Here is a 12,583-nt window from a genome sequence, read left to right as displayed (position 1 = left end):
GCTGTTACTGCTTTTCTATTGACGAACACAATAGTCCCTTTCTTCTTTTATACTGGTGAGTCCACCTCACATGACATCTAGTGGTCAATTACGCATTACACCGGGTTACCCCGATACTTTTGATAAGATAATGTATTTGGAGTACAGCTACTGCACCTTTATTGGTAATGAGAGAGGTGCCAAGGAGACCTACCCCAGGGCCCATGCTAGCTCTCCACAGGTACATTCCCAACAGCTACAAAGAGCCAATGTCGAAGCTCAGCACCTCTCGTGAGAAGCTTAATGTTCAAATGATAACGAATCACTGTAGTATTCTGGTACTGATGGATGGTCTGAACTTATAAGTACGAGGGCAGTTCAATAAGTAATGCAACACATTTTTTTCGAAACAGGGGTTGTTTTATTGAGCATTGAAATACACCAGGTTGTTCCCCAATCTTTTAGCTACACAACACTATTTTTCAACGTAATCTCCATTCAATGCTACGGCCTTACGCCACCTTGAAATGAGGGCCTGTATGCCTGCACGGTACCATTCCACTGGTCGATGTCGGAGCCAACGTCGTACTGCATCAATAACTTCTTCATCATCCGCGTAGTGCCTCCCACGGATTGCGTCCTTCGTTGGGCCAAACATATGGAAATCCGACGGTGCGAGATCGGGGCTGTAGGGTGCATGAGGAAGAACAGTCCACTGAAGTTTTGTGAGCTCCTCTCGGGTGCGAAGACTTGTGTGAGGTCTTGCGTTGTCATGAAGAAGGAGAAGTTCGTTCAGATTTTTGTGAACAATTGTGACAGCACTACCAACAGAGATGTCAAGTTGAGCACTGAGTTGTTTGATGGTGATCCGTCGATCATCTCGAACGAGTGTGTTCGCACGCTCCGCCATTGCAGGAGTCACAGCTGTGCACGGCCGGCCTGCACGCGGGAGATCAGACAGTCTTGCTTGACCTTGCGGCGATGATGACACACGCTTTGCCCAACGACTCACCGTGCTTTTGTCCACTGCCACATCACCGTAGACATTCTGCAAGCGCCTATGAGTATCTGAGATGCCCTGGTTTTCCGCCAAAAGAAACTCGATCACTGCCCGTTGTTTGCAACGCACATCCGTTACAGACGCCATTTTAACAGCTCCGTACAGCGCTGCCACCTGTCGGAAGTCAATGAAACTATACGAGACGAAGCGGGAATGTTTGAAAATATTCCACAAGAAATTTCCGGTTTTTTCAGCCAAAATTGGCCGAGAAAAAAAATGTGTTGCATTACTTATTGAACTGCCCTCGTAAAAGAAATAAGAATGACCATTACTCACGAGGACAATCTCGACTGCACCGACGATGTACATGGCTGCGGCAAGCGTGGTGCCTGTGTAGAAGAGCATGCCAACCGCACCGCCGAACTCTGGGCCGAGTGAGCGTGAGATCATGAAGTAGCTGCCTCCCGCTGGCACCACACCATTGGTCGCTATGGCGCTCATCGAGATGGCTGTCAGCATTGTCTGTGGCATTAGAAATACACAATTAAAACCTTCTTCTTCATCTGCAAATACATTGATTTTCATTAACCAGGAAAAAACCACACAAGAATTAATCAATTAACCAGGAAAAAAACCACACAAGAATTAATCATATGGCAAAAAAGTGAAGCACACAGACGGGGAAGGGGAAATGAAATGAAACTTCAAGGGAAATGATTACAAAATCATGTCAAATTTCCTGATAACTAAGCAGTATGAACCCACTTACCAGTAAGATATTGATCCCCCTCTGGCCTGTGCGCATGTGTTGAGTTGGTTGGAAAGAGTGCTGTCAAGCCATTGCGTTCTCTCCTGACGCAAGCTAGCTCACAATGGTTGTAATTGGCCCTTGATACTCTCAATACTGGAATTGGTATGGATTTAAAGTCCAAGATGTTCTGGACTTATACTATCAGGGACAGATCTGGAAATATTGCTAGCTATGGCAGTACCTCAACGTCACACAGAGAAGTATCATATGTGGACGAGCATTGGCCCATTGAAAAATGGCTTCACACTAGTCACAAGAGAGATAACCCATGAGGACACGAGTGTTTGTGATATAATATTGTTTTGTCAGATTTCCTACGATCACAACCAGCCATGACCTGTAGTCACATCTGACATCTACACACAATGAAGCCTGGAGTAACATGCAGTGCCTCTCCAAACCATTGCAAGAATCAGACCTCTCCCTAATTGCCGCCATGCTCGCCGATGATGGTCAACTCGTGTACTGCAGAACCGCAGTTCATCGCGTAACACAATGCAATGCTATTCATCAGCATTCAATGCTTCCCAGTCGTGATACCGCTCCAAACACAGCTGCTTGTGTTGTGGTGTTAATGGCAGCCTATGTGTGGGATGCTGCTAGTCTCCCACCAACGGTGGAGAATGTAATCGGGTGTTGCAGAGAATCCATTACTTTTGCTCTGACGTATGTCATGCAGTTAAGATGTGCTTGGTGCACAGTATGACAATCCTCCCTTGTGGTAGTCAGACATGAGTGACCAAAATCTTGATCGGTTGGCCTGCCTTCATGTTCCTACACACTCTAACAATGTTCTACTGTCACCCCAAATGTCCCACAATTCTGGATATTGCACAATTTGACTAGCCTGCCAAATGGAGGCCCACAATGACGCCCATTTCACAACAATGTCAGGTGCTACAACACGGACTATCACAAGTATACTGCATCCTTGTGATCTTCACAGTGATCACTCAACACCTGGTAGCCAACCCGATATCGAAAGAGGCGGCGGGAAAGAAAGGACCGAATGAAGATGGGGAGATGGCCACGAAAGCCCCACTGATGGAGTTGATTGAGGATAAGGCGGAGCCAAGTAGTGTCATACGCCTTATTAATGTCAAAGAATACACCTAGACAATGCTGGTTTCATAGGTGGCCGCCTCAAGCAGGGTCAAGTTGTCTATAGTTGAACGACATCTCCGAAAGCCACACTGAGAGTGGCTAAGGAGCTGCGTGGTCTCGAGCAGCCAAAGTAGGCGACGGTTGACCAGGCGTTCCAATGTCTTCCCGACACAGCTCGTCAAAGCAATACTCCGATAACTACTGGGATGCATTCGGTCCTTTCCCGGTTTGAGGAGGGGAATCAAAATTGCCTCACTCCACGAGTCAGGGAACGTGCCGGATGACCATATCATATTAAAACAATTCAGGAGAACTTCCTTGGATGGCAGCAGCAAATGCTGCAGCATGCTGTACAGGATTTGATCATCACCTGGTGCAGTATCATGAGCCAAAGACAGCGCCGAATCCAGTTCCCACATTGTGAAGGGGCAGTTGTAGGGTTCAGAATTTGGAGACCGGATGTCCAAGTGACCCCTCTCGATGGCAGTGCGGTAGCGGCAGGAAGTCTGGATCACAGTTAATAGTGGCAGTAGATTCCGCAAAATGCATGGCCAGTGTCTGGCGCTGTGAGGAGACATCCCTGATGCAGCAATGCCGTGACAGGTAGTTGGCTGCGTTTCCCGGAAATCCTCCTGATGGCTTCCCATACTTTCGTAGAACTAGTGGAGCGGGAGATGGAGTTCAAGAACGATTGCCATGACCGTCGTTTGCTCTCTTTAATCACTCGCCGCTCCTTGGCCCTTGCCACCCGAAATGCCGCAAGATTGTCAGCTGAGGGACGGCACTTGAAGCGGCGCAGAGCGGCACGGCGGGCTCGGATGACTGAGCGGCACTCAGTGGTTCACCAAGGGACAGGACGCCTCTTGGGATGACTTGAGGACCGTGGAATCGACAATTCAGCAGCATGGGTGATCACGGCTGTAACATGGTCGACCCATTCGTGGACACTGGCACGGTGTTCCAAAACAGCTAAATGGCTGAAAAGTGTCCAGTCAGCTCTGCAGAGGTGCCACCTGGGCGGCACAGGTAATACCACAGCCTCATCCAGGAGGCGAATCCAAAGGGGGAAGTGGTCACTAGAATGGAGGTCAGCGGCAACCTCCCACAGAGCAGAATCCGCGAGTGCTGGAGATCAAAAGGAAAGGTCAATAGCTGATGACGACCCAGAAGCAGTACAGAAATGAGTGGGAGCACCAGAGTTGAGGATGCACAGTTCTTAGGACGCCATGAGGCTTTTCAGAACGCGGCCCCTGGGGCAAGTAGTCGTAGAGCTCCATACGACATTATGAGCATTGAAGTCCCCCAGAAGGAGAAATGGGCGAGGTAGTTGGCTAATAAGGTGTGTGAGAGCCTCAGAGTCTATTGCATCCTGAGGTGGTAAGTAAACGGAACAGATTTTGAGCCTCCGCCCCACAAGAAGGTCAACTGCAACTGCTTGCAAGTCCGTAACGAGAGGGAGCTCAGATGAGAGGTGCATGTCACGGACAAAAACCGCAGCACCACCCTTTGGCCTTTCCCCCATCAGATCATCTTTTCGATACACGGTATAGCCCCGTAAAGAAGGAGCATCAGTGGCCCGAAAATGTGTCTCTTGGAGACATAAGCACAAGGGGCGCTCTCGTACAAGGAGTTGTAATTCGGCCACATGCGTCCTGAACCCATTCAGGTTCCACTGTAATGTCAGGGTGGCTGAATTTTCACCCTGCCTATGTGCTTTGGAGGAGAGCCCGTACTGGCCGGAGATTTACTCCTGGGGCGAGAATATCGCCCCCGGTCGACATCAATGTCCATCAGCTCCGATGGCGACCCAAGGGAGATGTCAGACAGTACGATGGCATCGTCATCGGACTGACCCTGACTAGTCTCCTCAGGTGGCAAAACCTTCATCTTCGGCGTCTTCGTCTTGGGGGGCTTAGAATGCAGAACCTTGTCAACAGTTGGAGCTTTACTCGCCTGGGCAGAAGGCGCCATATGGGGAGGGGCAGGAAGTACTCCAATGTCAGCAACCACGACCTTGTCCGACGTTGTGGGGAGAGCTGCAGGTTGCAAAACAACCGCAGCAGCACAAGGGCACTGACAAATGCATGTGTTAGTGCTGACACTAGCAACCTCCGTTTGTGTAGCAACAGTGGCCAACTGTGCCAGTTTCTGCAGAGCGGAAGCGAAAGATGTTGTAAACACAGGAGGCTGCATGGCCTTAAAGAGCTTCTTGGCCTCACCATAGGGGATGCGCTTAGATGTTTTAATCTCCTGTATCTTCCGTTGTTCGAGATAGATGGGGCAGACCCGGCTCCACACAGGGTGACTCCCAGAGTAATCCACGCACTTCACAGGCGCTGAACAATCGGCTCCTTCATGGGCAGGCTGACCACATTTACTACAAGTGGCTATCCCATTGCACCCCAACGTAGTATTCCCAAAGCGCTGACATTTAAAACAGCGCATTGTGTTGGGGAAATATGGCCGTACTGGCAAACGTAAGAAACCCGCTTTAACACGCTCTGGGAGTCTCGGGCAATTGAACGTGAGAATAAACGAGTCGGATATGACTAGGTCCCCATCGACTCGTTTCATAATATGCTGCACGTCGACAATACCTTCGTCAGCCCACTCAGATTTCAACTCGTCCTTGGGGATATCCACCAAGTCCCTACATGTCACAACACCCTTACTATAGTTCAAAGTGGAGTGGAGCTCGGTCTCGATAGCGTACTCTCCGAGACAGGTTGCTTTCCGAAGAGAAGTGACTTGACGGGAACTAGAAGTTTCAGCTAACAGAGTCCCATTGCGCAGTTGCTTCACAGATTTCAGTGTTCCTGCAATTCCCTCAAGACCCTTGTGGATGTAAAAGGGAGAAACCCTCTCAAAGCTACCTTCCTTCCGTTTGACAATCAAAAACACATTCTGGTTATCAGCATGTGCTCTGTTACGACAGTCTGATAAATCTCTAGTAACACCAGGCGCTGGAGGACTCGCAGCACGAAGTCGCTTTTTCGATGGGGTGTGTTTTCCTACCAGTGGCCCACCCAATCCACTGGCAGGGGGAAATGTAGAGGTCGAAGGGTCCATTGTGGTCCCACGAGCAGCTAGGGAACTAAAGGTCCGCTCAGACAGAGCCCCGCGTGCCTGAGTAAGCCTTATACAACTGGGGTGCGGCAGGTGCCCCAGAGGTTGCCCGCTTGCGACTGTTCCACCCCAACAGCCATGCATCTTATAGGCGCGCAGCACACCGTAAGACTGAGGGGTTTTTATAGAGGATTACCTTCCTCGCAATCCAGGCGGTCAAGCCAAGATTACCATTCCCCGCAGCACACAACATTCCACCGCCGCGCCATGCGGTGGTCGCTGAAGCATGTCCGGGGGTTACGGTGACAGGAGACTGGCGGCGCTGACCAGTCCCCAGCTCAGGACCCCGGGGTCGCCAAGCCCGTACTCAGCAATGAATGCTCAGCCCCTGGGGGGGGGGGGGTCAGTGATTGTCAGGCTTAATATGCTTCTGTGAATTTCCAGGTATTTTACCTGTATGATTTGGAAACACCCCGGATTGCAACCAGAAGAGTTACACCTCATAAGTAAAAGGCCTACAGATTTTATTCTACGACTGTATGAATCTATCAGTCAGGTAGAAATATGAGTGCAGACAACGGATTGACAACGCGTTCACCAGTATTGACTTGATGTAAGAGCGAGGGAAAAAAAATATTTCTTTTGTTGAGTCAAAGAAGAAAACATGCTTGAGATTCCTTTGTAGTTTTCTACCAGTAAAGGAGGAGTTTTCCACATCCCCTCCTCTTTTTTTAATATCAAAGAGAGGCTATACTCTAGTTTCAATTGCTCCTTAAAAAACCTAAGTGTATGATTCTGGCTTCGAGCATGATTATAATTGAACCAGCGGAAAAATGCTCCTGTCAAGAGCATAAGAAAAGGTGGGTTCCCCCTCCTTCTGTCTTCGTCTATCTCTCTTTTACTGCCAATTTTTCTCTCACACCACACTGGCACCTTAATCTCTTTCTCTCCCAGTGGCATTTACTACTCTCTCTCCCGTCTCACTTCCTCTCTACTACTCTCTTACAGCACAAAGAACCACGAAGTTGTTCACATCACAAAATTTGTTGTGAGGGAAGCGGAATAAGGGCCGAGGCAGCTGATTCCCCTCTCTTCTGTCAACAGTATTTTCAAGAGGAACGTATTCACTTTTCTTCATTCTCTGACAGGAGCATTTTACCGCTAGCTCTCTAATTTTCCTTGCTAGGTCAGTGAAGTTTTAACAGTTTATTTACATACTTTGACACATATAAACAACAAACAAGTGCGCAGAATATAAGGTTAGCATAAAATGGTTTGCGTTACATTCTTTCTGGATACTTCGCTCATACTTTGCTACTCATCGAAAACGTCCACCTTATGATTTGTATCTTAAGAGATTAAAACATCTTACAAGAAATATTTTATTCAATTACCCAAATTCCAGTTTTACATTTTTGGCAGTCATTTTAAATCATTTTCAGGTATGCCAACAACATTTTCAGCCCATTTTTTGTCACTGTACTACCACTTTGGGCTTGTTTGGATAGTCGTGCAGTGCCCATTATATAGAAAGAGCAAGTCATAAAGTTTTATTGGTGAAAAATGCTGACTAAAATCGTAGTTTGGTGGCCTCAGAACACTTGCGATTACTCCAGAACGCTTGCTAAATATTCACTGCGTCAGTTAAAACAATATTCACGCATCAGACCGGATATTACGTGGATATTGTACGTGAGAAAGAACGGTAATCTTGAACCTCTCGATCTATAACGGATAATGATACTGAAAAGTGTTTCACAGTTCCCTGAGAATTGTATCTTAAGAACATATGGTGAAAATTTCGACGATTTGCAATTAATATAAATTACTGAAGTGGCCATCCCCCCAGTTGGTACATTTGGTACACAAAAATCATGGTACTTCGAGCGTATCTTGATAACGGACAGAGATTTTCGAAAACGAGAAAATGGCGTTTCTAGATTAACGTCTGAAGATTAAATAGTTACAATTTGAGCCATTTTCTGACGTTAGTTATTTAGATACAGCGAACCATGGCGCAAAACGGTTACAAACCCGTTTCTGCTGTTTTCTGCACAAGTACGGTAATTTTAAACCCCTGGACATCGGCAACGGATAATGATATCGAAAAAAGTTTCGATGTGCTGCCATGAACAGAAAAATTACAGAAGTGGCCGTCGCAACAACAAAGTGGCCAACCCAACAACTGATACTTTTCTTGTTGTGTTGTTGTGGTCTTCAGTCCTGAGACTGCTTTGATGCAGCTCTCCACGCTACCCTATCCTGTGCAAGCTTCTTCATCTCCCAGTATCTACTGCAACCTACATCCTTCTGAATCTGCTTCGTGTATTCATCTCTTGGTCTCCATCTAAGATTTTTACCCTCCACGCTGCCCTCCAATGCTAAATTTGTGATCCCTTGATGCCTCAGAATATGTCCTACCAACCGGTCCCTTCTTCTTGTCAAGTTGTGCCACAAACTCCTCTTCTCCCCAATTCTATTCAATACCTCCTCATTAGTTATGTGATCTACCCATCTAATCTTCTGCATTCTTCTGTAGCACCACATTTCGAAAGCTTCTATTCTCTTCTTGTATAAACTATTTATCGTCCACGTTTCACTTCCATACATGGCTACACTCCATACAAATACTTTCAGAAACGACTTCCTGACACTTAAATCTATACTCGATGTTAACAAATTTCTCTTCTTCAGAAACGCTTTACTTGCCGTTGCCAGTCTACATTTTATATCCTCTCTACTTCGACCATCATCAGTTATTTTGCTCCCCAAATAGCAAAACTCCTTTACTACTTTAAGTGTCTCATTTCCTAATCTAATTCCCTCAACAGCACCCGACTTAATTCGACTACATTCCATTATCCTCGTTTTGCTTTTGTTGATGTTCATCTTATATCCTCCTTTCAAGACACTGTCCATTCTGTTCAACTGCTCTTCCAGGTCCTTTGCTGTCTCTGACAGAATTACAATGTCATCGGCGAACCTCAAAGTTTTTATTTCTTCTCCATGGATTTTAATACCTATTCTGAATTTTTCTTTTGTTTCCTTTACTGCTTTCTCAATATACAGATTGAATAACATCGGGGAGAGGCTACAACCCTGTCTCACTCCCTTCCCAACCACTGCTTCCCTTTCATGCCCCTCGACTCTTTATAACTACCATCTGGTTTCTGTACAAATTGTAAACAGCCTATCGCTCCCTGTATTTTACCCCTGCCACCTTGAGAAATTGAAAGAGAGTATTCCAGTCAACATTGTCAAACGCTTTCTCAAAGTCTACAAATGCTACATACGTAGGTTTGCCTTTCCTTAATCTTTCTTCTACGATAAGCCGTAAGGTCAGTACTGCCTGTCGTGTTCCAATACTTCTACGGAATCCAAACTGATCTTCCACGAGTCGGCTTCTACCAGTTTTTCCATTCGTCTGTAAAGAATTGGTGTTAGTATTTTGCAGCTGTTACTTATTAAACTGATAGTTCGGTAATTTTCACATCTGTCAACAACCGCTTTCTTTGGGATTGGAATTATTATATTCCTCTTGAAGTCTGAGGGAATTTCGCCTGTTTCATACATCTTGGTCACCAGATGGTAGAGTTTTGTCAGGACTGGCTCTCCCAAGGCCGTCAGTAGTTCTAATGGAATGTTGTCTACTCCTGGGGCCTTGTTTCGACTTTTCTTACCCATGAACAAATGGTGCTTTTGTAAGGCGCCTACGATCCGCCCAAGATTACATCCAATGCAAAAGAACCAAACGAATTGCTCAATTTGTCTTGGCTGGAGGAAGTATGCACTGTTTAAATTTTGACCCTGTACTGCACGTTACCTACAGTATGCCAAGATTCAGGCTCCACTAAAAAACTGTTTCAATATGAAAGCCAAGTTAGTAGCAGAGTAAAATAACGAATCTCTTAGCAACCGGAACTGTTATTTATCAATTCAGTACGTAGTTGCGGGGCAGCAACGCTCTCCAGACATGGAGGAACTAATATTACAACTTGGCTATATGGCTTCGATGCTTCATCTGAAGCGGTCGGAAGTACAATGGCGGTACTTACGACGCAGCAGCAGGTGAGCACGATGAGGAACCCCATAAAGGCGCCGGCGGTGCCGACGACCCAGGTGAGACGGATGAAGAGGATGACGCCGAATATGTTCTGTATGCAGGGCAGGTAGACTCCGATGAGGGTGCCCATGCGCGCGGACGGCGCAGGCTTGGCGTCGGGGTCGGTGGCGGCGGGGATGGTGTTGCTGTAGTTGGCCAACGAGGAGATGAGCGTCGACACTCGCGGCCGGTCCTCCATCTCCTCCTGCCGGCAGAGGGCGCAACAGTACAGTTTTCAACACCATTCTGTCATTACTCAGGTGCTGAGATGACTCAACAGTAGTTTTGAGATATACTGAAAAAAAAAAACTGTACAATGACGAATAGCATTACTCCCAGTCCTTACAGTTACTCACACATGCCCGTCAGGAAGAACACAATCTCACACCAAAATCTGTAATCACAGAATAAAGGCAAAGAACAGGAAATGCTAATAGAAAATGACTAAAATATCCCCTTTTTGATTTAAATAACGGTCTACATCTACATTTATACGCCGCAAGCCACCCAACGGAGTGTGGCGGAGGGCACTTTACGTGCCACTGTCATTACCTCCCTTTTCTGTTCCAGTCGCGTATAGTTCGCGGGAAGAACGACTGCCGGAAAGCCTCCGTGCGCGCTCGAATATCTCTAATTTTACATTCGTGATCTCCTCGGGAGGTATAAGTAGAGGGAAGCAACATATTCGATACCTCATCGTGAATCGCAGCCTCTCGAAAACTTGACAGCAAGCTACACCGCGATGCAGAGCGCCTCTCTTGCAGAGTCTGCCACTTGAGTTTGCTAAACATCTCCGTAACGCTATCACGCTTACCAAATAACCCTGTCACGAAACGCGCCGCTCTTATTTGGATCTTCCCTATCTCCTCTGTCAACTCGACCTGGTACGGATCCCACACCGATGAGCAATACTCAAGTATAGGTCGAACGAGTGTTTTGTAAGCCACCTCCTTTGTTGATGGACTACATTTTCTAAGGACTCTCCCAATGAATCTCGACCTGGCACCCGCCTTACCAACAATTAATTTTATATGATCATTCCACTTCAAATCGTTCCGCACGCATACTCCCAGATATTTTACAGAAGTATCTGCTACCAGTGTTTGTTCCGCTATCATATTATCATACAATAAAGAATTCTTCTTTCTATGTATTCGCAATACATTACATTTGTCTATGTTACGGGTCAGTTGCCACTCCCTGCACCAAGTGCCTACCCGCTGCAGATCTTCCTGCATTTCGCTGCAATTTTCTAATGCTGCAACTTCTCTGTATACTACAGAATCATCCGCGAAAAGTCGCATGGAACTTCCGACACTATCTACTAGGTCATTTATAAATATTGTGAAAAGCAATGGTCCCATAACACTCCCCTGTGGCACGCCAGAGGTTACTTTAACGTATGTAGACGTCTCTCCATTGAGAACAACATGCTGTGTTCTGTTTGCTAAAAACTTTTCAATCCAGCCACACAGCTGGTCTGATATTCCGTAGGCTCTTACTTTGTTTATCAGGCGACAGTGCGGAACTGTATCGAACGCCTTCCGGAAGTCAAGGACATTGGCATCTACCTGGGAGCCTGTATCGAATATTTTCTGGGTCTCACGAACAAATAAAGCGAGTTGGGTCTCACACGATCGCTGTTTCCGGAATCCATTTTGATTCCTAGAGTATATTCTGGGTTTCCAGAAATGACATGATACGCGAGCAAAAAACGTGTTCTAAAATTCTACAACAGATCGATGTCAGAGATATAGGTCTATAGTTTTGCGCATCTGCTCGACGACCCTTCTTGAAGACTGGGACTACCTGTGCTCTTTTCCAATCATTTGGAACCTTCCGTTCCACTAGAGACTTGCGGTACACGGCTGTTAGAAGGGGGAAGTACTCGCGTACACTGTGTAGAATCGAATTGGTATCGCGTCAGGTCCAGTGGACTTTCCTCTGTTGAGTGATTTCAGTTGCTTTTCTGTTCCTTGGACACTTATTTCGATGTCAGCCATTTTTTCGTTTGTGCAAGGATTTAGAGAAGGAACTGCAGTGCGGTCTTCCTCTGTGAAACAGCTTTGGAAAAAGGTGTTTCGTATTTCATCTTTACGCGTGTTATCCTCTATTTCAATGCCATAAATACAACGAAACTGTATTTTGAAACAAAATATTCTTTTTAATCATTTCAACACGTTTGTACACATTCCTATTACTTGTATAAATATTTATAATTAAACATTACATACCTAATAGGCAATATAATGTCAGTCAGTAGCCTTTATAGTACCTTGATTTACAACATGGGAGATTTTAAATGTCAAATCACACAATCTACAGCCATCTAAACTACCAGTTTTATTTTATTTTTGCTACCAGTTTCAGCGTTACACTACGACTTCAGCCCTCCCTGTAGGAAAGATCTCACCTCTTGTACAATCGAAACGGGGGCTAGCATACTGTCACTGGTATCCGTACACTTCATTTAAACACAATTATCCTCTCTTACACCGTTATTAACGTAGAGGCATTTTAC

The 12,583-nt window shown here is 46.1% G+C and overlaps 1 protein-coding gene across 1 annotated transcript in view; it reads right to left on the bottom strand.

The window, feature by feature from the left end:
- Positions 1-12,583, bottom strand: part of LOC126088416 (solute carrier family 12 member 4) — a 233,094-nt gene that overhangs the window by 160,739 nt on the left and 59,772 nt on the right. The window contains exons 3-4 of the mRNA XM_049906556.1: positions 10,016-10,267; positions 1,316-1,501 (exon numbers count right to left, since the gene is read on the bottom strand). Of these exons, the coding sequence (XP_049762513.1) occupies positions 1,316-1,501; positions 10,016-10,267 (438 nt within the window). The remainder of the gene's footprint in view (positions 1-1,315; positions 1,502-10,015; positions 10,268-12,583) is intronic.

The sequence above is a fragment of the Schistocerca cancellata genome, chromosome 6 (genome assembly GCF_023864275.1).
Source record: "Schistocerca cancellata isolate TAMUIC-IGC-003103 chromosome 6, iqSchCanc2.1, whole genome shotgun sequence".
Lineage (NCBI taxonomy): Eukaryota > Metazoa > Arthropoda > Insecta > Orthoptera > Acrididae > Schistocerca > Schistocerca cancellata.
The sequence above is the reverse complement of the archived record's forward strand: the minus strand, read 5'-3'. Positions and strand labels throughout refer to the sequence as shown.